The following is a 26,288-nucleotide window of genomic DNA, read 5'->3' on the forward strand; positions in this document are numbered from 1 at the left end:
TAGAAAAACCCAAGATGAGTTACGTGCAGTGACCCAACAGCAACCATATGCAGATTCTCTACCTAAATTATAGCTTTCCATCAGTACCTGCTATTTCTCTAACTGCACAGATGTGGACACTGACCATTATCCCTATCTTCCGAAGGGGCGGAGCTCCAATTCTTTCTAAAAAAATCTAGGTCTTACCTTTGCTAAGTATTTTCTTGATTTACTCTCATTCTGATGACGACATGCATGAAGGTAGCAAGTAATAGCAGACACACCCAGGTGAAGCTGACGTTCTTTCACAAAAATATTCTCCAGGTAATCGCCCCACATTGCCCATGCTTTCACTAGCACATCATGCATTTGCACAGCTGCAGAAAAAGCTTTGTTTGCTTCTTCAGACCTGCATTGTGACAAATAAAGAGTATGAATTTTACATTAACAAAAAAGTTACTACACTATGTAAGACAGATTTCTGATAGGGTACTCAATTACATTTTCACATCAAGTTCTCTAGTAAGGTCCCTTATGACTGTTTTGTCTTAGCTTTCCTTAAAGTTCAGCACCTATGAAAGTACATGCTTCATAACAGAAACAACTACACAATTATCTTAGATCTCCGGATATCTCCTGAAAAAAAAAAAAAATAATAAATTTCCAGGGCACTGCAATAGCACCCAAAGCAATGATACCGGGAGAAAAAAAAAGAGTGAATGATAACACAAGAAAAGACAAAGCAAATGCATTAAAAATTGTTCCTCTGCTGAGCAAAAAAGGGAGTAAGAAAAAACAACATTGGGAAGACGTTGTATCAGCTCTTTTGGAGGACTATATTTTATTTAACTGTTCTCCCACCAAAGTCATGAGAGAATTTACAATCAACATTATCTGCAAAAATTCAGTTCCTCATCCCCACAGCTTTAAAAGCTTATTTTAACAGGAAAAGCAAAGGAATATGTGTTAATCACACAGTTCTTCATAACCAAAAGGTTATTTCTTTGATACTTCTGAAGGCTTCTCTAGGTTTCCTCAAGGTTTTCTAGTCCAAGATTTGGCATTATTCATCCAATATATATGCAGCCCTTGACCCTATGTAACTTTTCAGGCATAAAAATAAACGATGAGAAAACTCACATTACTGAAATGAAGACACTTTTAAAGCATTCCAAGGTTCTGTATTAATAGAAACCGCTTCTCTTCTCCCTTATAGAAGCAGCATTGAAATAAGCCATACAAAAGTAACATAATGCTTGTTTGACTATTTTTTTTTTTAATTAACTGTAATGTATTTTTTCTATAAAAACACTACCTTGGCGAATTACAGTGATTATAGTGATAAAATAACTATTAAGGCAAAACTGTAAAAAAGAAAGTAACTTTGTCTGTCAAAGCATATATTAGTTTTTATGTTACATTAACATTACTTGCTTTCAGAGGTTCAGGTTTTGCAGCGAACTACCACAGCAGCAGCCTGATAAGATGACTTGGTACCATTACTTCCCCTTTATAAAAAGGGGACTTTTCAGTCTGTTTTCTTTTCTCCTCTACAATCCATCATTCCTGACACCCAAGATGACTTTTTTAAAATGGTTTCTATCACCTTGCTCAGCAAATGGGCAGCACAGGGAGATGCCAGAGCAGAGATGACCTTTAACTTCCAGTATATAGTCAACACACAGGTGATAGTAGTCACACATTCACAGGTTCAGTGCTGTCACTGTTCTTAACTGTAGCTGACCTGAATTCCCGACCTCAGCTGCAGTGCTAAAAAATGCCTGTACGTTTTTGGTAAGATTAAGAAACCGTAAGTACATCAGAACCATGTTTTAAACAGAATCCTTTATCCATTCTGTCCCAAAAGAACAAATAGAGACAGTTTAGCTGCCTATTACTTTATCTGCATACATTTTAAAAAATTAAAAGACGACGGGGGGAGGTACGCTTCCTTCTCTTTACACCTTCACTGAAACAAAGGTCGCTTATGGCCATAAAAAAATCCCACTGCACTTTCCATCGAAGTAATTGCATTCAGCCTATTTAAAATTCTCTCTTGTATCCACATAAGAAGATATTCATCACTTCCTGACTTAAATTGCTATGTGAGGTTGCAGTGTACAGCTTAAAACCTGATGGATTTTATTCCGTAAGCATCCACAACGTAGTGGTAAAGGAATTATTCCACCCATATGTAACACGTAGCAATACTGCCATTAAGTACCATGCATACTAAACGCTGTTGAAATCCAAAGGGTTTTTTTGGCATCACCAAATAAAATTTGACTGCTGAGATACTTGTTTATTGAACTAAAGAGAGATCTTCCTCAAAACAGCAAGATGCCTGTCTGCATAAATCAAAAATATTACAAAAGTAGTTGAGTGAAAGCAAGGCTTTCACCTAGGTGTTTAACTGCCACAATGCAAGATGTCTCCAATGCACACCACATCAGTGTTTCAAATTCCATTATCTGAAACTAGCATTGCCTTTCCATACTGCATCACACTCCAGATTCACCTAAGCACTCTGAACTGTGCCACCACACATGTTCCTATGCCTTGACCACTTGCAGCTATTAAAGGGACATATACAATGACAATCAAACAGAAATGAGAGAAACAAAGAGGTAGGTTAATTGGTTACAGATTAAACTTTTTCTTCCTTGGTTTTACATGTGGTATTTACATTAAGAGCATAAATAAAGCAATCTCCTTTTGACAACTACACTAAGATGTCAGTTAGACATCAGTTTGTCTAAGTATTCACAAAACTAGTAGGGGTGGTGTGGTGGTGAAATACAAAACTTTCCAAAAAAGAACTGGTGCAATGTTTGTTTTAACTAGTTCTTTCCTACAATACTTAGAAATACGACCAACCATTACATCTTCAAACTACAAAGGAACTCTCATGTATACTTTCACTTTCTTGCAGAGCTGTGACAAATTGTATAAACATATGGAATTTCCTGCTCAAATACTGTGCTGAAATACTTCAGTTGCATTTTTCTCAGAGGTGTGCCATTGCCTCTTCCAGCCAACATACTTGTTAATCTGTGCCAAGAACATTCCCTTCAATGCATAAAACTCAGCAGTCATCTCCTTGGTGAAGTACTTCAGATTGGTTGATTCAATAACTTCAAGACCCTATTAAAAAAGCTTTAGTGAGAAAAAGCCTTCTAAAATGGAAAGGTTTAAGATGAAAGCATCATAAAACAATAGCCAAAATACTCTCTTGAAATTTAAATAACACAGATTTATAGTATTTAATTTTCATTTTAAAAAATCTGGACTGAACAATTTTAAGTTTCCGCCAGCCTATGCAAAACTATCAGATACTACAGACAATGTTCATCAGGTGATCGGCTACCTTTTCCGTCTTGTTTTTTTATGTTATGTTATGTTACATTATTATAAGGTCCCAGTTTGCTGACCTTATAATCTTATGTCAGTGGGTTTTGCCTACAATCACATTTTTTCCTTTCCTTTTAACACATACAATTTCACTTCAGTTTGCCAGCATCCCTCACTCACGAGTCAGACACTTAAAACTGACTCAGAGCTTCAGTTAGTCTTACAATAGTGTTTCTTCCTATTGTAAATAATCTAATATTCAAAATCCCTTCTATTCACCTATCTTGTAAGATTCAAAAAAACATATTTCCACTTTATTTTTTATTCAGCTAACGTTTAATGTATTCACAGTACTCCATTCAAAGAGGACAATGACTGCTTTTAACTAACACCATTACTTAAAACAACACTCTATCTACGGTATAACATGGCCAAGAAAACTAGAGCCTGCTTTGTATACACGCAGTTTATTTAAATCAATGTATCCGATAGCCCTTGTAATTCTCCAAGTTCCACCCACTTCAGAGATAAAGTTACCATACCTGCATGCATTCATTCTTGCCCATGACTCCAGCCAGCTGAAGGTAACATTTAACTTGCTGGCGAATCTTCTGAAAGCAGTCCACAATGGGCACAGTTGGAATTGTATGAATGCGACTCAGGATGTCCAGAGCTACGTTGACCAGCCCTTGTTTACGAGCTATCTTTCCATATTGGATAATGGCCGATGCAGAAGCATGAACTCCCAACATAGCGTTATTGGAACTAGGATCATGCTGAGAACTATTTTCATATGCAGTTACAATGGCTAGAAATAAAACATGCAACATTTGTCATTATAAATTAAAATTATATACACAGCAATATCTTACACAGCAATACATATGAAATGATGACTTAAGATAATGAAACACTTCAAAGGAAATTTAATAAAAACAAACATTTGTCAAAATCAAAACCATCCCTGTATGTTTAAACAACAACAACAAAAAAAAAAACATTAAAAGAACTTATTTCAAACAATGTGTTGTCTGGAAAATTACATGATGAATGCATGCTGGACCAGGCAGTTTTACCCTGGTAATGATGTTGTCTCCACATGAAAATGCTGCTCCAGTGGGATAAATCATCTGACACAATAGGTAACCTGTTCCTCCAAGTCTTTACAACAGTCTTCATATCATGTAAGCTGTTGTTCCTCCCCAGATTAGTTGGCTGCAATCCTGCATTTATTTGGGCTGCTTCTTGAAGTTCAATTATTTGCTGCGCTGCCTAGAAAACATTAAACAATATAAACACCATAAAGGACAGTAAAACAAGCTGGCCAATTTCATTGTTAGAAAAGATCTCAATGAATGATGCCACCTTTAAATGATCAAATAAAGATGAAACTGTTAATGCTCTTTTAGGGACCTGTCTATTAGCTGCATAAATGACCTTTAACCAATCATTAACAAAATAGCAAAAAGTCCAGGAGATTAATTCAACACTTCAGTCATTGACCTGAAGTGTTGAATTCATCCACTGAATCACCAGCACAGTATTTATATGAATGGGTCACTAGTCCTAATAAATAGGCAAATTATTAAAAAAAAAATAATAAAGGTGCCATAAAGTACTTTCTTACATGCTTCCAGAAGGTCCCTGCCTACCTTCAGGCTCCCCCCTTCTCCAGGGATGGAGTAAAAGTACCAAACAGTTTATTTCATGCATGCCTAATGCTAATAAAACCTAAGTGCCCTAACATTACTGGGTTGTAAAAAGACATTACTGATCTATACTTAATATTTTCTTCCTATGATACTATGGGTTTGCTTGTTAAGTTTAATTTTGGGTAACTATGATGTGTCTTTCATTCATTATATTAAGACAAAAATTCCCTCATCCATCCTTTTATTTTGAACTGCAAATACTTTCACAAATTGCCCCTCAAATGGTAGTGTCTTCCTTTGAAGAGGCAGTTTTTTCTTAAAAAAAAAAAAAAAAAAAAAAAAACCAACAACAACACACAAAACCAAACCAAAACACCAAACCCACAAAACAAAACAAACACAACACAGCAGAGGAAAGAATTTACTGGAATGTACACTTTCCCTTCATCCCCATCCTCTTCCCCACACGCACTTAAATAAAACCACAGGTTAGAATTAAATTCTAGCATACAGGTTTGACCTTACTACATCAACCCTAATCACAGAAAAGCGCAAGGAAACATGCATGCTAAATACAAGGATCAAGTAAAAATACTGACTTCAAAACTTTCAGCAGAACTGGTCATGATCTGACTTCTTGATAGAAGCTTGCATGTACAGAAATACCATCTACATGATTCTGAAGGTGTTACTTTAAGCTACTCCACATACACCTTAGCTTTCAGAAATAAGTTTAGAATGGTTTCTCACTGGTATCTACTATCCTCAAATTAATGAGAGGAACAAATAGAAGATGGCAGTAGTCTCAAACCTACTTAAAGGCAGGAGACATTTTGTTAAAACTTCAACAACCTGAAGGAAAGGCCCACAAACTTTAATGGAATTTAATTACCTGTAGTACAGTAAAACCAATGTAGTATTCTCTAATCTACCACTTGGCAGATAACAGTTGTATTCATTGTTAATCAAGCAAATAAGATAATTATTTGGAAGGAGAGAAAAAAAAAAAGCAGCAGTCCAAATTTAGAGTGAAATCTCTTGAAACAAAATAAATTAAGCAAAGTAGTATTTTCCTACCATCATCTCAGTATCAGCTCTCACAATAGCTTAACCTTCATCCTACACTCATTCATCACGTAAATTTAATTTTCTCACAGGTATTTAATCACATACTATCTGATATTAAAAAAAAAGTAATTACTGCAGTGCAAATGCATGTAACTGCATACATTTGTACTTCTGTCAGTCATTGACTAATCTATCATTTCTTCATGAGGGATATATACATATTAGATTATTCTAAAAGCTTGTTTTAATTGATATCTGGAAGCACTTAAATACTTTATTTAGCAAGACTAATCCTTTCAAGCTGCAGATACTGCCATTCTTAGGGGAGGAAAAACTTGAAGTATCAGTGAAGACTTAGCAGTAAAGAATTAAATTTCATCAAGAAGTGTTCTAGTGGTATTCTATCAGCTCAAACAAACAGACTCAGAACGCAAGGTCCTCTGCATTTCTACAGGTAAGGCTCATTCACCGTTCTCTAAGCAACAGCCCATCAAGAAGTGCATGCATCCCTGTTAGGAAATTCCAGATTGTGTTGCACTGAGATTTTCCAGAATTTCCCCTCTGGGCATGAAAGGTTCCCTCAACAGTAACAAGAGCTAAACTTTTGCAAATAACAGAATGCAATAATATACCCACCCAAAATGGATCTCACTTCAAAACCCAATGAATGTTCAAGATCTCCAAGTACTGCAGTGCATTATGTATTAGCCCACAAAAAAAGATGAGCATCTGATCAATTTTTCAATAGCTACCTCTGCATGCTACAAACAGAACAGTCTCAAGTAAACTACAAAAACTTTAAAAGGAATCCAAATTGAAATGCACATTCTGCAACTTTTAACAAAAAAATATCACTATGAAAAACCTATCAGCACTACACAGTTAAATATTTTACAGTTACTGAAAGTTCTGAAGCCTGCCACTGAAAAACAACTGGCAATAAAAACCTTCTCATTCTTACCTGCAGGAGGGGAGTATGAACATGTGAGACTACGTGAGGAAGCCTTCGCCATTCTCGAATAGCTAAACTACTCGCCATCTCTACCAGCCGCTCGATGAAGTTAAGCTGTTGCTCTTCGGGGTGGCAGATTGCTAAGTATCCTCTGTACATATTCACTTTCCATGCCATCTCCTTTGGACAGCTCAACTCCACCTGGTAATGAAATGGAAAAGAGTCTAGTAAAGATCATTCATACTCCAACGCAGACTTTTAAAAATTATTTTATAATATAAAAGCAAACACTCAATTTTATTTTTATTAAAGTTCACTCATTTTCTAAAAATACCAGACTAAACTACTACAAATCTTGTCATTAGAGGAGTCTGAGCTCTCAAAGTTATTGGCAAGGGCAGGCTAGCACATAAATTGCAAATTCAGCACAAGAGTAGAAATGCCTGCATACAACCTGCTGTTAGGGTATTTTTACACTGACAACTGTAGTGTTCAGACAGCTGAGCAAGCTGAAAGCAGTCTTGCAACAGGAGCATGAAGCTCACTGCAAACCAATTCACCCTGTACAAAGAAAAAAAGATGCTTCTCAGCAGATAACGCATACTACCTCCGAAATGCTTCAGGCGCTCCAGAACAAGTAATGTCAACTTCTCACTTCACATGATCCCGCGCCCCCATATGTCAGCACATTATGCCAGTATTATACTTCCTACCTGCCTGCTCTAGGACATTACTAAGTTCATGAAAATAAACAGTTAATAATTTTTTAAGTCATTTCTCAGTGCAGGTACAAAGTCAGGTTGTAGTGCTAAAGTAATTTAAAATTTTTCTTAAAATCCTGGAACAACAGAAACGTGGCAACTAAAAACAGTAAAGTACTTTAATGGTCTAGCAACTAAATTCTGTGAGTATTTTACAGTAAACTTGCACTTAGCCAATGCTCCCTAGCTGACACTGCAGGTCTTAGATCTAGAACATTTTCCCTTCTTTTTCTTCCGCTTTACATCAAACCCTTTATGGTTTGATATGCAACACAGAAATCCCTCTGCATTATCTTCGTGTTGATATACTCTATCTTAACCATTACAACTGTTATTTCTGTTATCCTCAACTGATTTTTATGCCTGAGCCAGCAAAGAGAAACTGCCAGGTAGCAATCTTACACTTACACAGTGAAAATAATCTCTTTCTTTATTACATTATCTACTGGATCATTAAACACAATGGCAATGTGAGCAAACGGAAATGAGTCTTGGGTCCTATCAAAGGCCACTTGCTGTTTTAATAGCTCGACTTTAATAGATAGATTATTAAAAATGTTTCACAAAGATTTAAGAACACAGATACATGTTTGCCATCCTTCTGACCTCTCTTGTGAATCAACCATGGAACTTGATAAAAAACAGCCACATTAAAGGATATCAATAAAACCAGAATAGCAACTATAGCAGCATAGACTCAATTATTCTTCCACATCCTAATATTTATGCAAACATGTCCTGAAACTTTTACAAGAATCTGAGTAGAGCCACAAAAGCTCCATTTATGATTTCAGCAGCATCTTCTCCTTAGTCATTTAGTAAATGTCTCATCACTGAAAATATCTCATTTAATATAACTGCAGCTGAAGCATATGAGCAGTTACTCGGGGTTGTCACTTCTACTCAACTTGCAAATCTCCAAAACCAGAACCTGTCAGACACAATTTCTGTTCAGTATTTCATTCTGTTCAAACTCACGGTTTATAATGTACTGTACAACACAGTTCTTATTTTAGGCTTTAAAGGTTTCTCAAATAATACTATTTCTATAATTAGCCACGGAAGTTGGACACTTAAATAGGACAAAAATACTAATTGTTTAAGGACAAAGGAAGTTAATTAAAATGTAAATATAACATATTTTTTGTAGCATATGCAGCTTGCTGCTTACAGATTTGGCTTCACATGGGCTGATAAATAATAAAATCCATCTTTAGAGACACCTATTTAATTTGAACCATTAGTACTACATCCAATTCAAACGTTGCAATGGTTGGACACCCTTAATCTAGGTTCCATCAAAAGACAACACTACCTTTAATTAATCAAACAACTTTTACTGTTTACATGGTTCAGCCTTTAAAGTAAAACATACTGATTGTATCTACCTATTTTCCCTTCTGACAAAAGAAAGCATTACAGAAGAGTAAACATACTACATTTTAAAAATGTAATATTCAGTCTGATTTTGGAGAAAGTAAGAGACACACACAACTCTGCATATTTATCATGTGAGACTAAATTGTCACAAGAAGCATGCTGTTAGGATATTTTGTATACAAGAACTTAATCCTGAAAGATATTGGAATTAAAGGATGCTCAGCCTTTTTCATAATTATGCTTCATCTCTTGCAAGTACTATGAAACTCAACAGTCAGCTGTCAATTTGACATGTAATATTATTAATTGGTAGGTATTGGTTCAAAAGACAGTACTGATGAAACAATAAACACTAATTAAGTGAGGAACTAATTCTTCTGGCTCTTTGCAATACAAAAAAACACTGCCCATGACTCTGCTTGAGAACTTTGTCAGTAAGACTGTATTTTTAATATGCAATTCACCCTCTTATTCCAAACTCTGGCATCTTTACCAGAGTCATTCCAGTAATGTCACACTATGTAGCAACAGTGCAATGAAGATCAGCAAGTTCCCCTTTGCTTGTGATTTAATGTGGTATCCTCACCTTCCGAACTGCAGTTCTACTTAATGTAGAAACAAACCAGATGTAATCACAGGTGAACAACCCTACGCACCATGAAAAGAGGGTATATTCCCTTAAAATTAAAAAAAAAAAAGAAAAAAAAAAGAAAAAACCACACTACAGAACAGTGATATTGCATATGAAGTTGGGGGGGGGGGGGGGGGGAAGCCCCAGACAAATCTACGGGTGACTCCAATGCACAAATCTGTCATTTGCCCCAAGAAGCATGAGATGGCCTAACATTTTATAATAACCTCAAGAACAATACCAGTTTATTCACATGGGATGGTTCTTAAAACAGTTGGGGAGAAGATGCCTAAGAGAAGACAAGGAGCAAGTTACCTAAATATGATCAGCTTTTTGCATGTGTAAGATTTCATCAAAATTTGCTCAGATAGAAGTATCTGCCTATGTATTCTCTCTCTGTTGCATCTTCTCAGAAAATGAGGATTCATTTACAGCATGTTTCCCTTAGCCATTTTAACTTTATCCACACACACACAAAAATAAATTATATTCCAAAAGAAAATAGATCTTCCAGATTCAAATCTTTCAAAGTGTTATTTTCTCTATGTAGTGTGCCCCCCACCTTCAAGCTGTTCTGTAACAGCCAAAACTTTAGAGTATTCATTCATCAAGCACACAACACAGAATACACAGTCTCATGAGTGAAACCCAGGAAAGGACAAAGGGAAAGTTAAATGTTTTACAAGTCCATGCTGTTCAGAAAAATGAATTACAAGCAGGACACAATAACGAACTCCATAATGAATCAGGAAGGTCAACAGCAGGAAAGAACAAACAATACATATTATCCACGACCAAACGAAGATGGTGACTACCTCACTTGCCATATGCAAGTTCCTTAGTTTCTAACAAAAGAAGCCAAGTACTGCGCTGTTTTCTAAAACAACATATAAGGCACACCGATGCTACTTCAGATGAAGAATACGTCCAGAAAGGCTGTGGCATCTCAGTTCTTAAGAGATCCTAAAACTCTTGCTAGGCAAGACAACCTGATGTACTGGGGCCCTCCTCTGGACAGAGCACTGGACCAGATGACCTCCAGAAGTCCCTTCCAACTCAAGCCGTTTTATGGTTCTGTAAACTTTGTGTTAAACTATTAAAGTATAATCATCGGTGCTTCTGAGGAAACCTTGGAACATCAGAAAATTCCAAACTCAAGTTTTCTGATTCCACGGAGGATCAAATAAGGAACTTAGAGGGAACAACTCCTACTAGCTGTGCCATCTGGAAGCCTCAGCATTCTGTCATAAACGTATATATATAGTAGTCTTTACAATAGTTATATTTACTTCTAGCACAAAAACTTATCACAAACTGTCACAATTTGAGAAAAGATAAAAATACTTTTCAGCCTTTTTTTTTTTTTTTTTTGGTAAAGACTGTAGATTTAAACAGTGTCACTTCACAAAAGCCTACTCTTGCTTATAATTGGTCTCACCATTTTTACTTGTATGCTTTCTAGTATAAAGGTTATACACACAAAAATTGTTTTGGGAACACATTTGAAAGTCAATCGTCTAAAAACTAGGTATGCCCTTGTGCTTATGCATTATGATTCTATTTACTTTATAAACCCAGTTGTAGAATCGAAGTACCTTTCCCCCAGAAGTAACCCATCCCTTTCTGTAATCAGTGATTTGAAAAATTCAGTGACTTGTTCAAATCAGGTCCCTATCTGCCTCCCTATCCATCAACTCAAACCCTGTCTCCTGCACAGCCAGTCCCACTAACGCACCCTGCAACATCTAATTCAATGCCTCCCTCCTCTCCGCTGGTTTTACCACGTCCTTTTACACTTTCTCGAAGGAAATCACTTCCTTCAACTTCTTGCTTCTGTCTATTTACCCAGTTATCCCTGCCACTCCTCGTCAAATTTGTACTCCTCCAGCCTTCTTCATCCTCACCTCATACTCTTCTCATTGCTTCCTAATCCCAGGCTCATTGCCTGAGGTTCATTACCTGGTCTTCCTGTCCCTCATTTCTTGTTAGATCTCCAGTTTCCAGTCTTGACCATACTGGCTCCAACCTCTAGTGTTCCCAAGATATTTTAAAATTATATGTAACGGATACATTGCAAAATCAAATGAACCTCATTTTAAATGGAACTAAAGTAGACTCAAAGTGAGAATCAAGTTAGGAATCTAGCAGTAAATTTGCAGTAATAAAGTATTTGAGTACTTAAAAAGAAAGCAAAAGATGACAGATACAGGAAGCAATCCCTGGACAGACAGTACAGACAAACATTGCTACGGAAAGAAAAACAAACCTATTACACCTCTGCTAAGCAGGGCTCTAAAATCCAAGAAACATGAAAACCAGCATGCGCCAAGTAATCCCAATACATTTCCCACCACACAACCAACCACAAATTTGTCTCTTTCTTCATTTGAACAGTAACTACTGCTATAATCTGCAGCGTACACCAGCCTCGCCAACCAATTAATACTGAAACTGAGATTTAATATGTTACTTTTTCAGGGATCTTTTTAACAAGGATGCTGAAACACAGCCTTACAAATATTCCTCAAATATACCAAGGTATGTAACGTAATTCAGCTAATCAGTCCCCGACCCTCACATTTTCATACAGGTCTTAATCCCCCTTCATGTGCAGTGGAGATGAACAGAATAAATTGTGTTTAGCAGTTTTAGGTTTGGGCAGGAGCAGTTCAGAACGCTTTGGCTTTGCCTTTCAGGTGCTAAAACACACACCCACCCCACAGGTAATGATGGCCTTTTGCCCTTTTACACCTGGAAGCACAGTTATGTTGCCCACAGACAGGGGTATGATAATAGATGTGTTTTCATACTTCATTCCCTTTCACAAAAGGGACATTTATTCCTGTAAAGGTGTAAAATACAAAAAAAAATGTCCCTCCCCAATAATGTACTATTTTAAATTACACATTATACTTGCAAGGGTCCCATTTTAAGTTTCTCCACATATCCCTGCTGGCACACACTTCTGTGACAAGCATTTGTCACTTTTTAGCTACTCATTACAATGCACATTGTCCTTCACCTGCCCTGGCTAAATTTTTTTTACATAGTACAGCTTTATAAACGGATAGAAAAAGAGAATCAAGTTTGTCTGTTGAAATTACATGGTTCAGTTGCCAAAACACCCAGCTGTGCGCTGGGACATCAAAGATAACTTCCAAAGAGCAGTTCACTGTGTCTGTGAAATGAACTGAAATGCTGACTTGTTAGCAATGTAATCAGTAAAATGAAGAAAGAAACTAAACATTAGCATAGAAAGCCCTCGCTCACCTGCACCAGAGCCTCCTTCATAGCAGTCCAGTTTGAGACCCTCCATGCACATTCCAGTACTAGGTAAGGATTTATATGACCTTTGGACTGGCCATATTCTGTCAAAGGTTCCCACTGGTTCAATTCTTTAGAGCAACTACGAAAATCAAAAGCATTGTCAATTTGGTTAACAAAAAAATAAAAATTGAACAAAAGTGACTATAAATGTTGTGTATCAGAATATTATCTGCATAGTTGTTTGTCTATGAACAGCTCTGCAAGCACTGTAGAAGTCTTCTCCAGATGGGAAGATTTTTTTTTATTATTATTTTTTTATTTTTTATTACCAGTTATAATACAGAAATCTGTGAACAGGGAAGAGCTGCATTTTGTGTCTCCCAGAACAACCATTTTAAATAAGAAAAACAAATTTTAGCTCCAGTCTGTTTCCACCAATATCAAATTACACTTTTACAACACTTCAGGCATATCACTTCTGAGGTTCTGTTAAGGGAGTAAAAACCAGCTTTTTTTATTCCCTTAAGTTTCCCCTGTATCTGAGCTAAGTCCTCAGCTAGGTTTATTCTCGTAACTAATGTTTTAAACAGCAGGGTATTTTACTTCAACTGCAGGGTAAAAATAGTTGTTCTACACCAGCTTTAAAGTCTTACCGAATCCAATGGTCTTCCCAGAGCTGATATTCAGGAAAGATCGAAGGAGAAGCATTGTTCCGTTCGTGCTCTTTTTTAGCCTTTTCCATTGCTTTTTCGTAAGTTTCTTGTGCCTAAATAAAATTTAAACCATTTTATTCTTCCACCTGCTATATACACATTAACTCAACACTTCCTCTACAAAAAAAAAAAAGTTATAAGAAAACTTTTATAAAGTCTAAGTTTAAAAAAAAAAAAGTGTAGTGTGTTAATTCATTCCTGAATATAGTCACTATTTTGCAGCTTTACAAATGTGATGGAAAAAACGACAGATGTGTTCAAAAATCTCAGCTTATCTAGTTATTACACGGCCTTTAAACTACTACTTTAGCCAGCAGAAAAGCTACAGTGCTTTCTATTTTAGAATACTGAAGTTGTTTATTAATATTCAGAATTTTTTTTCTGACCATAATATTTATTCTGACAGTAGAACTACTCAAATTGTTTCTAATGTCAAGAGCGTACCTGTTCAAAAAAGCCATGTTGTTCATAGGCAATAGCTGTTGCTGTCTCTGGGAATTTACAGCGCTTCTGCCACAGTCCAGCCCACATATCCTCTTCTTGTAACAAAGAGTAGAGCTCAGCAAGGGAATCCAGTATTTCCTAGAATGTTAAGCACACTTACTTCTCCACAGCCAAGCTGTCCTTATAAAGCATAGTAGATAGCAAAACCACATGTTCTACACTGAGGCAAATTGAGAAAGACATGGAAAAAACTCCAGAAGGCAAGCAATTAGCAGCAACCAAGTACTGAGGACAACACTGCATTACATGACAAAAAAAACTACCTGTGGCTTGTACATTGATTCTTGCTTGTCTTCCCCAATAGATCAAACCATAGAAACCAAAAACAACCAACAACTAAGTTTTTAATGTAAAAGGAATCTAATATTCAGCTTCCTCAGCTGATCAGAAACATGCTTAAGTAGATCATAAATACCTGACAGACCACTAAACACAACAGCACCTATTTACACATAACTCAATTTTGTTTACCTTTAATAATTCTTTAAGGCCATATAATAACCAACTTGATTATGGAAACTAAGGGAGACAGACAACACAGAGTTCTACTCAAGATTTAAAATTAGGGGCAGAAATGGTTTCATGTAGTTCTACGGTGCTGCAGAAAATGAGTTAGTGTCAAAAACAAAAGGAAAAGAGGGATCAAGAGAGAAATATGAAAATATCAGTGACAGATGAAAGAAAAGCATGAGAAGTAGGTAAGACACAAAGCAGTCAATGTTGCAAGTGTCTGTATGCGCAAACACACAAGGACAGGAATTTCTTGACTGAATTAAGAGAAAATCAACACTAATAAGCTTCTAAATACAAAGATTTAGAAGTGCTTGTCCCCCTGTACTTGGCACTGATCAGGGGGCACCTCATATACTATGGGCAGCTGTGGCCCCTCACTGCCAGGGGGACGTGGAGGGGCTGGAGCGTGTCCAGAGCCGGGCAGGGGCTGGGGAAGGGGCTGGGGCACAAGCCCTGTGGGGAGCGGCTGGGGGAGCTGGGGGGGGTCAGCCTGGAGAGCAGGGGGCTCGGGGGGGGACCTGATCGCTACCTCCAGCTGGGGGCTGTGGGCAGGGGGGGGTCGGTCTCTGCGCCCAGGGAACAAGCAACAGGGCAAGAGCAAACGGCCTCAGGTTGCACCAGGGGAGACTGACTGGGTATTAGGAAAAATGTCTTCACCGAAAGGGCTGTCAAGAACTGGAACAGGCTGCCCAGGGAAGTGGTGAAGCCATCATCCCTGGAGGTATTTAACAGACAGGTAGATATGGCACTTTGGGACATGGTTTAGTAGTGGACTTGGCAGCATTAGGTTTATGACTGGACTCAGTGACCTTAAAAGGTCTTTTCCAACCTAAATGGAAAAATATGACTATGGTACCACCGCACTACACTATCACTGTTTTTTTCTCTTCTCATTTCACAAGGTATTTCAATTACTCTAACACTACCTGTTGAGGAGGAGTTATGCTTTCCTGCTCGTAAAATTCTGTTGTCTGTTTAGGCTTAATTTGTAGACTCAGTCCTTTTTCAAAGGCTTGATGTTCCAGCATCAGCGTAGAACGAAACCAGAGGTTATGAGTTTTACCCAAGTATTTCAGGACACAAGGTCTGATGGGAATGGGAGGAACACACTGTGACATGGCTTCCACAAAGCAATTCAGGGCACTCGGCTGGCAATCTCTCTGTACTTGATGGCTACCGCTGCACAAGAAAGGACTTATTTCACCTGCTAGAGCCTAGAAGAAAAAAACATAGTAATAGTTATCTGTTCAATCAGATTCTTCAATTCTCTAATTTAGATTTAAAATCTTGTTAGTACATGGAACATTCATTTGATAACAGTATTTCTCTTCGTACACTGAAGGGCTCTATTTTTTTAAAAAAGATGTATTGAGGTATACAGCATTCACTAGTCACAAAGAACGGCAAACTCCTCAAAGCAAGTGAACAAGTCATTTATGACACAAATACATTTTCCTGGGACAACAGTCAGTTACAAAGGGGATTTTTTAAGTGAGAAGAGAGAGATTCTCACATGTTGCTGCCTGTCAGACAAGATTTTCCAAAGTCGTGAAAAAAGCTGTATCCAAGTCTTCTCTGCTAATGGTGTAGAAATATGACATAACTGAACAAAGGCACTCAGCAATGCTCCAGTCTAGAAACAAAAAGAAAGAGATGTATATAAATGGCAAAAATACAATTCAGTACTATGGAAAAACAGTTCAGAGTTAGACAGCTGTTTAAGCAGTAATGCAAATGCCTTTTCCAACCAACATGTCAAAAAGTTGTTTCCTCTAGCAATACAGACTACTGTAACAAGAGCTTAATCCTATTTTCATGTTGATCAAGACTCTGATGCATTACTGTAACCATTTAAAATTTAAAAAATAGGAAAGAAGTTTATTACTTCAGTAATAGGTATGATCAATTTCATTGGACAGAGCTGTTACTATTGTGAGAATTATTTCACATAGCTTTCAGCTAAAATTATTTTCTCAGAAATGATTTCAATGCAAGATGCTGATACACATTTTTGATCTCTGCCCTGTCTCTGCCATCACTATTTTCTTAACTGAACAGTTAAAATACATTTACAGGTGGAGTAGGATGAAATTGAAGTTTGGTAGGAAAGGGATACAGTAACAACTAGCAATTAAGTGAAGGCTTAAGAAATTTTTACCCTATGCAAATAAGAAATTACATCAGATTATAAGAGATATCTACATTAAAAAAATCAGCTAAAAAAAAGTGTGAGATTAAAAAAAAAAAGGGGGGGGGGAGGGATGTCAGATCAGTTTGAAGATTTCAGTATTAAAGTGTTTTGTCAAGAAACCAACCACCCATACCAACCTTCACTTCTCGAAGAGAGTCAAGAAATTTGTCATGCCGGTTGGTCAACATGTGCAGCTGGTTGCCGATGTCCTTCTCAGAAAGTTCCTTAGTTTTAGGTGTACTGGTCTGATCTCCTGGAGCCAATTCAATGTCTATTTCAACATCCTATACAGAAGTAAACAAATCAAAGATTGCAGATAATTTTCTACACACTTTTGCTTTTTTTCCATACAAATACAAGATAGCCTTCCACTCAACTTATTTCAGGTCTCACTATTTCTGTTAGTTCTTCAGGTTCAGATATTACTAGAGTGCTATAGGAAAGAAAAGGCTAAATGAATGATGCAAGTTCTGAGAAACCCATGCTTGGTTAAAATACAATGTATTAAACAAGGATACACTGAACAATCTGTGCACCTCACCTTGGACACATATTCTCCAAACTTACTACATGAGAAACTAGGAAAAGCTATACACCAGCAAAGATTTTTCTACTGTACTTTCTGGAAGTTACCTCCTCTTTGGATTCACTGTTTTCCCTTTCACGAGGCTCTTGTTTGACATGGGTTACCATAGCGAATGCCGCTCTATCGTGACTGTCAGCAAGGTTGATAACGTTGGTAATAGAGGGCAGCATAGCACCCTGACAGCTTGTCCCAATCGTTGTATTCCTCTCACACACTGCCAACAGGAGCTAAACAAGGAGAAAAAGCAAGGGGAGTTTCTAAATACACAGTTAACTGCAGTATTCCAAGGAAAACATCACTATTGTTTAATATTTATCAGTAAGATAAAATTTGCAATAATACATCTAAGGCCTATTTATCACCGTCATTCAATAAATACACTAATATTTTTTCATCTTAATCTGATTGCATTTTGTCACCATTTTCAAGTTCATGACTATACTTTCAAGATTCGTTTTCAAATCTCTCCTGAAAATGCTGAAGAAATAGGAATCTTCTACGCCTAAATTCTGTATTTGGTACTTTTTAACATGTCTATTTAGTGTCCCCAGTCTGCTAATGTATACAAACTCTCACCGTTACAATGAAAGTCCTCCCAGAGTGAATGTTGTGGGGCTCAGGGAAATCCGAAACCAACAATGCTGGGGTTTATCTCTCCGGAAGGAGTTCTAATGCTTTTAAGAGTACAAAGTTATCCTCACAGTCACTCTGAAGTCATGTTTTAATATGCAGATTGTTAAGAAATGTGGGGTGGGGGTGATCCCATCTTGTTTTAAATAAGCCAGCCAAAAATGCAATTTCATTTCAATGCAATCCCACCTAACCACTGTCATACGGCCAGAGCAGACGCTCTAGCCTTAACAGTTTTCTTGAAGTCATCCACTGTAATAATTCTTGTGGGTTTTTTTTTATAATTACTATAATTAATAAGAGATAGGTTTTCTTAAGCAGTATAAACCTGGTCATTAAGCTTTTTGCAGAGAAAAATAGATTTTAAAGGTTAATATTAAAGCCACCTTCCAAACATCAGCATTTCACAATTTAGACACTGCATTTATTTTTAAGCAGCACAGGAAGTATCTGAGGCAGCAGACTTGGTACTTTTAGCTTTGATACAGATAATACATACTTCAAGACACACACGGCACAATGCTTTTACACCCAGCCAAGCAAAATGGGGAATAAAACATAATTCTTTAATTATAATTGTATTTCTGATACAAATAATTTCCTCACCTCGATACACTGTTTTATCCAAAAGTGATTTCCCATTGCTTCCCAGTTTTGAGAACAGGTCACATAAAGTAGGCGCTCATAAACACGACGTTTCATAGAGTTGTCAAAGACCTCAAAAAATTTGGCTCGTATGAGTGGCTGGGCACAACGCAAACCCGAAAGAAATGCTGGCTCAAGTTTAGCAGTAAGTTCACTACCAGAAAGATTCTCATCCCTAAAATGAACAAAGATTAAATGACAGAGACATTAGTGAGAGAAGACTTCTAGGGTTTGTATATAACATCAAAAAAATCAAAAGAGGTGATATTCTGTAGAAGCCCACAAGATATGACACAAATATATCATAAAAACTCTTTCAGGATAAAATCTTATCATAATTGTGAAGCACTTTCAGCCATATCTGTATTCTGTTTGAAATGACAAATGATATTCTGACTACCATGTCCACACCAGGGCTTTCCACAGTTAACCAGCAAACAGAACAGCAGCAAACAGTAACTCAAAATACTGCGAATCGTCAGCACAAAATTAAATGCCTGGCATTTGCTGTTGATAAGGTAATTATTTGAGTTATTTCATCATGTTACAAAACCTAACAGCTAGCAAAGTAACTCTTTTGAAAGTATAACTTACAACAAATTTCCAAGAAAAGAAGAATTATTTATACCCTATGAATGTGAAAAGACAGATTTCAGCTGTTACCACAGCGTTTAGAATACAATCGGCTACAAGGATGCCCCAGTATCTCGGGAAAGGAAGAGGTTGGGGCAGTAAATATATTTTAGTGGATCCAAAAAGAAAATCCTTTCTAATGAACTTCTATTTTCAAACTGTCTTCCGTAATGCATACTGTGGTCTCACTGAAATGAACTGATTTTGCTTTTTTTTTTTTTTTCCCTGGGAGGGGAAGACATCACTTAATTCAGACCAAAAAAGACTGATGATACGTCATAAAGGTCATATATGGTAAAAACTATGAACCAGTACACTGCAATAAATGATTAATTGCTATAATTACCTATAGACATAGTTAACAAGGTCTAAGAACTGGGCATTTAATTCAAGGTCTTCTGGAAAACGCTTTTCAATGTAAGTCATCATTTTCACTAGTAAAATGGACTTCTCCCGGAGAGTAGGTGTCTGTGTTAAAAGAAGACGTGATTAATTTTGTCAATTCATCTTAAAACGTGCAGAGAACTGGCACATTCAAAGTACACCTCAGCCATCCTTTATATCCCTCTTTCACTTCTGAAGTACTGAAGAATAGCTTGGTAGAAGGTCATAGTTCTTAAATAACTCAAGCATTTATCCTTCTAATATATGCTAGAGAATTTTAAAATCATGACTAAAACCAGGTTTAAGTAGTTCAATGATTACAAAAATCTAATGTATATTTGTAAAAAGTGTAGGTCCTTTCATACAGCACTAGGTTGTCACGTATCCAACTCCAACAGAAAATACAGCAAATTGAGAAGCCACAAAACGTTACAGGAACAACACAATTTAAACCTGCATTACTCCTCCTCCTCCTGAAGAATCTCTTTATCCATGTTAATGTAAAACATATTTTAAAACTTCTACTTTAAAACAAGTACTCAGCAAAACAGCACTTGAGATCAAACACCTAATATAAGCCTATAAAATGCCAAGTATCTTTAAATCCAGTTACTTTTACAGGAGATGCAAAATATTCCAACCCTCATCAAGTGCATCTAAATATACACAACAGATACTTATAACCCTGTCAAAAACTGATGAATTGTAACAGTGTCTTATAGTTATTCAATATTTGAGAGCATTATCTTCTCAATTTACCTGATTAGCTGCCATTGGGGAATTGTTTTTCACCCACTCTTCCACTATTTTTACCACTGCACGAAGAATTTTGGCATCAGTAGATTTTTCAATGAGAGATGTCAGAATAGCTTGTATGAAATTTTTCCTCATTTCCATGCTCATCACAGCCAGCCGAGTTTTCACAAGGTCCAGGCTTAGCATCACCAGTTCACTTGTACCTGCTACAGATAATTGTAATCCTTTGTTGTTGTTTTTTTGTGTATATGCATATAAAACACCTAGTAAAACTTTTTTCAAGGTAAGCTACTGTAATTTTAAAAATAGCAACAACCATATCTATTACCTGGAAATATATCCCCAAAAATAATGTTTTCAGAACAACTACTTTCCATTCCTGAACAACTGAGACAGACTCCTTCAAACAAAAAAAAAAAAAAAAAAAAAAAACCCAACCCAAATCCATTCAAAATTCTAAAGGCAAGCCTGTGTGGTTTCATTTCAGTAAATCTTTGGTAAAAGGCGTTACAGAACCCCAGTACTGGAAAAACTAAAGTTAAACTTGTGAATGAAGTACTCCATGATGGAGCAAACCTATTCTGTCCTGTTAGTTTCCCGATTGGCTTATCTGTCAAGTTTAGTAATTTTCCACCTGTTTCCCAGTATTAATAAAAATTGCAATTTTCTCATTTAACTATTTAAAATATGGGCTGGGAATCTAACAGCAGCAATTCTTTCGAAGTATTTTCTACAGTAGCTTATTCATTAATAAATTACAGTGCTTGTTACTAGCACTGGATTTTCTTCTACAAGAACATCTGACTTTTTTCAATGACTCACGACCTAATCCATTTGATGACAGAATTGTACAGAGTGAAGAAGCTATTTTAAGATAAAAACAAAGCATCAGCTCCAACAAGTTCATTTCACAAAGCTGTTCCAATGTTATCAAATAGGAAGGAGTAAAAAAACGCAAAAGCACAGAATAAGCAAAAAAATTCAGCCCCTCTCCCCTCAACACTATAAACTCTTTATAGAAATACTGAAATTCTTAAATGCTGTAGCTCAGCAAATATTCACTAATCATTCACTGAAGTGTTTGGGTTAATACTGAAATTGATATAGAGTAAGCACCTAACAAGACCTCAAAGTGCATTTTTATCGTTTGATACATTAGTAGTATTTCTCACTAATGCCAAAGTATTTTTCAATATGTAATAATGCACACAAATCTACAAAATCATTTGGATCCCTTCAGGATGAAGGGATCTTAATACTTTACAACACATCAAATAATTGACACCCCTAAACTATATAGTGCAATACCTGTATTTGCTTCTGCTGTTCCTGCTGTAGCCTGTGGGTTTAAATGTTCCCTGACCATCTTCTGCAGAGATCGCATAAAAACTGAGATCAATCTGTCAATATAGCTGGGATTGTTACTGCATGCAGACTTCAGAATCATCAAAGTACCTATAATTAAAAACAACACTTAATGAAGTAAAACTTTTACTGAGCATGACCTGAGAAAAGTAGAGATTTCCAACGTGGATATTCTCATTTCATGGACGAATACAGAAAAACATTCAAGCTGTGTTTTGTCCTGCCATGAAGGAAGCATGGGACTACCCAAGCTACAAACACTATAAATGAAGACAGATTTGAAGAAAAACTTCAGTTTCAACTTTAATCTTTAGTCTATTACTAAAAAGTTATTTTTGCATTAATCAAAATATTTTGAAGTCTGTATAAAGCATGTGATGGAGGTCAAGGGGGAGAAAGGGAGGACAGAAATAGAGGCATTGAGAGTAGATACTTTTCCAACATCTGGGAGGGGGGGGAGGGGGGGCGGGGGGGGCGGGGGGGGGGGAGGGGGGGAGAGAGATTTAACCAGGCAAAATTAAACTACTCTTAATGTTGCACATTTTTTTAGCAGCAAAAAGTAGCAAAAGTTTTACATGAATAGGCCTTGGTTTAGTAATTAAAAATCAAGTAAATAAAAACATTACACAATCCTGGGTTTCTAATCTTATTAGTTTCAGTAGCTAACTTTTTCAATCTGCAGTAAGAGCTGGTTTCAGCACAGTTTACGAATGCACTATGCCTACAAGATCCCAGTCCTTTCAAATTACACAGTTGTTAACGATGCCTATCCCAACATAAGCTTATCCATGTTTGTGCAAACCAATCAGTTTTAGCAATATCTGCTTTAAAATACTTAACCGTTTTTTAAAAGTGCGCCCATCCTGCCGAACTACACCCTCTAAAAACACCTACAGCTATCCCCTTCCTTACTACAACTTCACAATTGAACAAAAGCCTACAACAATATTTAAAGGAGTGTGCTTTGTTCGTTGAATGGCTGCTTCAAAAGTTTTGATCTCTTTTTGTGCTCAGATGTGTACAAAATTCATCACACAAAGTTCAGCCTCAAACACAAAATAACTAAGATGTGCACCACCTGACAGACTGTAGTGCTGCTTTTAAGCAAGCTCTGGACAAAATGTAAGAAACATCTTTCTTGGTTAGTTTGTTGTATAGCACATCCTGACATCTGACAAATAGGCAATTCCCAAAGCAAAATTACAACTATCTACACAAATCACAGAGCAGAATAGTGAAGGACATTTGCCATTAAAATCAGCAAGTTTTCCAAAATTGTGCAATTTCAGGTCTGTATTACCAACACAACCAGTTCCAGGCCAAACTGTATTATTGCAATACATCCTTGCCATTGTATTATGTAGCTGAGTTTTTTAGCAACTAAGTATGAAGAACAAGAAAAGGAAAATTTCAGCTGTTCAGAATGGCATATGCTAAAAACTCAGATTTGCTCACTCAAGAAAAAATAGCATTTTTGTAATTTCTTACTTACTGAGAACTCAAGATCTATATATATACACAAATCTTCCCACCCTATTTAAATCAGCTGATAAACAAGACTTTAAAAACAACTGAAAAAGAGTAAGGCAATAAAATGTAAGAATGTTTACACAGATTCCTTGAAATATTCTACTGCATCTCAGAATACTACCCAGTATTCCAGTAACTTTTACTTTATATTTTGCTTAATCTGAATGCTGCACCTTTTTCCTATACCCTTTAAATACAGAAGGCTTCCATGTGGCACAATTGCAGCTCCCCACTTCCAGTAACTGCTCCCAAATCATACAGAAGACAGAATGCAATGAACCCCCAATCCCTTTCTTCACAGATGAAAAGACATCCCAAGCTCGTCTCTCAAGTTAGCCTGAAATGCTTCCCACAGCTTCCTCTCCATGGTACAGATTTCAGCTTCCTTATGGAGAATAAAAGCTCATGACAAAGATCATATTCGTGAATACGCACTCCACGTATATCTGCTAGAGATGTGGGAAACTTACCAAAGAGCTGAGAAGGGTTAGCATTAGTGGCTTTTTCATAATTAGTAAGTCCTTCATAAATAACCTTTCCAACTGCAGCATAAAGGCACTCCAGCTCTTCATACTTGGAAGCTACACTTGAGGTACCTGCAGAGTTTAGAGAGTTGTGTTTACTTTTGGTAACATTAGCCACAGCACAGGCAAGGAACAGTTACACGGTGAACACAGAGTCATCTATACCACGACCAGAACTTTATCTTGCTAACAAACCAAAGTAACATAAGCAGATCCCTCATTTATAAAAACCTCTTTATTATACAACCAATATGTATTTTATAATAGTGTACCATTACTTCTGAATAACTCATTTTGATGAGAAGTCTTATAGTAGTGATTTTTTTTGGAGAGAGAGGATTACCTAAATTAGTGCATATTAAGACATGGCGCACTACCTGTCGTCTTTCTTTTTTGTACTCTATCTCCCTTCCTTGTTTTAGGAAAACATCAAAGCTTAGCAACTAAAAGATTTGCACCTCTGAAACTGAAAAATTATAATTGCAAAAATACGTTAAATTTATAGCATGCATTTCTTGAACCAAAGTTATGACAGCCACAGGTTATTAAGTTTTTATGTCAATGGATAATGTATTGCACACAATTACTTATTTCAGCTTTTCTTTTTTTAAACAGAGGTTGAAAGTGCAAGCTAAAATGGACCGTTAAATGCAGGAATCATAAAACAAGAGTATTAGCACATTCCAAAGAGTATCTTCACCCCGCCCTTGATCACTTATGTTATGCAGCAATAAAGGATAAAAGGAGGAAGAAAATGCCACATACTTGGTTCTGTAGGGAAAATACCCATCAAGCGAGAAAGCAAACTGTGGACTGCTCTCAAAACCTTGGTGTTTCCACAAGTCATACAAGCTGCGACGCCTCGTTGCAGGGGTTTGAAGCTGCTAAGGATAGCAGGGGGCTGCAGCACAGTCAACAGGAAACTTAAGACCTCTAAGCCAGTGCAAATGTTGGCAAAATTGGCCTGATTGGGTTGTTCCTGAAGAGAACACACGTAAAAAGGCATTGAGTGGGGGAAATCATCAAGTATTACACAATTAGTAAATCCATATCAAATCTGTTGACAAGCTGTAATAAGGCTGAGGTTTCTACACTGGCAATGTTTTACATCAATCTTTTGATTAAGTCACACAATATAAAACTGTAAAATACAAGGTGCTCTAAAATCTTTAACCACAGAAGTGTTACTTAAGCATTTACAGGTATATTCCTTCTGGTGTTTTTTGTGGTCCTTCGCTTTGAAAATTTGCCTGCAACCTTGTGGTTAGAAATGCTTTCAACAGAGGATTGTGTTTTATCTCCTTGTCAACATCTCTCAGAGACAGACCTTCCATGAAGAGCTAAGACAGCGTATTCTGTGGTAAGTTATAGCTTAAAGATTAGAAAAGGGGATATCTGTAACAAAAAGGAAAAAAAAAAAGGAAATAAAACATCTCTGGACATATCTTTGTAAGCCTACAAAATCATCAAGATAGTAAATTAGCCTGTTTCCTGCAAAAGCCTTAGTCTTTTCTTCTGAGCCTCTTGTATAACTAATGCCATATAGCACAAAATTAAGATATAAAATTCCTGTTCCAAAGGGCTCATATCCTTGTATTAAGTAAACATCAGCAACCACCACCTTCCTCAGGTCTGATGGCTGGTATGACATGTTTGTTTTGCGGTGGGCAAAGGAGAAGTGGAGTGGGCTAGGTTTTGATTTTGGCTCACTCTTAGATGCAGCGCACTTAGCCCACCTTCCACAAATTCATGGAAGATGATAAACTGGAAGATTTGTATGAAAAAGGCAGAGGAAAACGATAGCAGTTCGCATTCTGGTAGCATAAAACTCTCCAAATTGCATGCTCTAATGTTATTTTCACATCTTCACCATCTTCGCCTCTGTTTGGGAAAGCAAGGGCCAACGCTGGTCTGTACGGTAACGTGCAGCTCTTCTTCAGCAGCCAGCACACAGGTACTCACAACTTTCTCTGTCTTCAGTGCACATGGCTTTGCTGAAGTCATACTGCTGTTACTGCACGGCCTCCATCAACCGGCACTACAACAGCCTTGCAGCTGTGCAAGTGAGGAAGATGAGGACGAGGCAATCCTTGCACAGCAATGGTCAGAATTGACTCTGGTTTTTCCTGTTGCAGGCTATCAAATGCCATAAACAGGAAAAAAATTATGACTTTTAATGGCAATTTTCACTCAGGTTGCACACTATTTGGGAAAAGATGAGTAAAGCAACAAATATGAGCTCCCTGGAGCACTGAACATTTGTAAATCCATAA

The 26,288-nt window shown here is 36.9% G+C and overlaps 1 protein-coding gene across 1 annotated transcript in view; it reads right to left on the reverse strand.

Moving 5' to 3' along the window:
- TRRAP (transformation/transcription domain associated protein) overlaps window positions 1–26,288 on the reverse strand; it is a 96,955-nt gene that overhangs the window by 24,198 nt on the left and 46,469 nt on the right. The window contains 18 exon segments of the mRNA XM_055707531.1: window positions 187–388; window positions 3,023–3,123; window positions 3,873–4,138; window positions 4,407–4,602; window positions 7,012–7,203; window positions 13,045–13,180; window positions 13,695–13,807; window positions 14,199–14,336; window positions 15,698–15,985; window positions 16,285–16,404; window positions 17,100–17,246; window positions 17,596–17,775; window positions 18,785–18,998; window positions 19,803–19,924; window positions 20,600–20,802; window positions 21,905–22,051; window positions 23,962–24,087; window positions 24,781–24,994. Of these exon segments, the coding sequence (XP_055563506.1) occupies window positions 187–388; window positions 3,023–3,123; window positions 3,873–4,138; window positions 4,407–4,602; window positions 7,012–7,203; window positions 13,045–13,180; window positions 13,695–13,807; window positions 14,199–14,336; window positions 15,698–15,985; window positions 16,285–16,404; window positions 17,100–17,246; window positions 17,596–17,775; window positions 18,785–18,998; window positions 19,803–19,924; window positions 20,600–20,802; window positions 21,905–22,051; window positions 23,962–24,087; window positions 24,781–24,994 (3,105 nt within the window).

This window comes from Falco cherrug, chromosome 4 (genome assembly GCF_023634085.1).
Source record: "Falco cherrug isolate bFalChe1 chromosome 4, bFalChe1.pri, whole genome shotgun sequence".
Lineage (NCBI taxonomy): Eukaryota > Metazoa > Chordata > Aves > Falconiformes > Falconidae > Falco > Falco cherrug.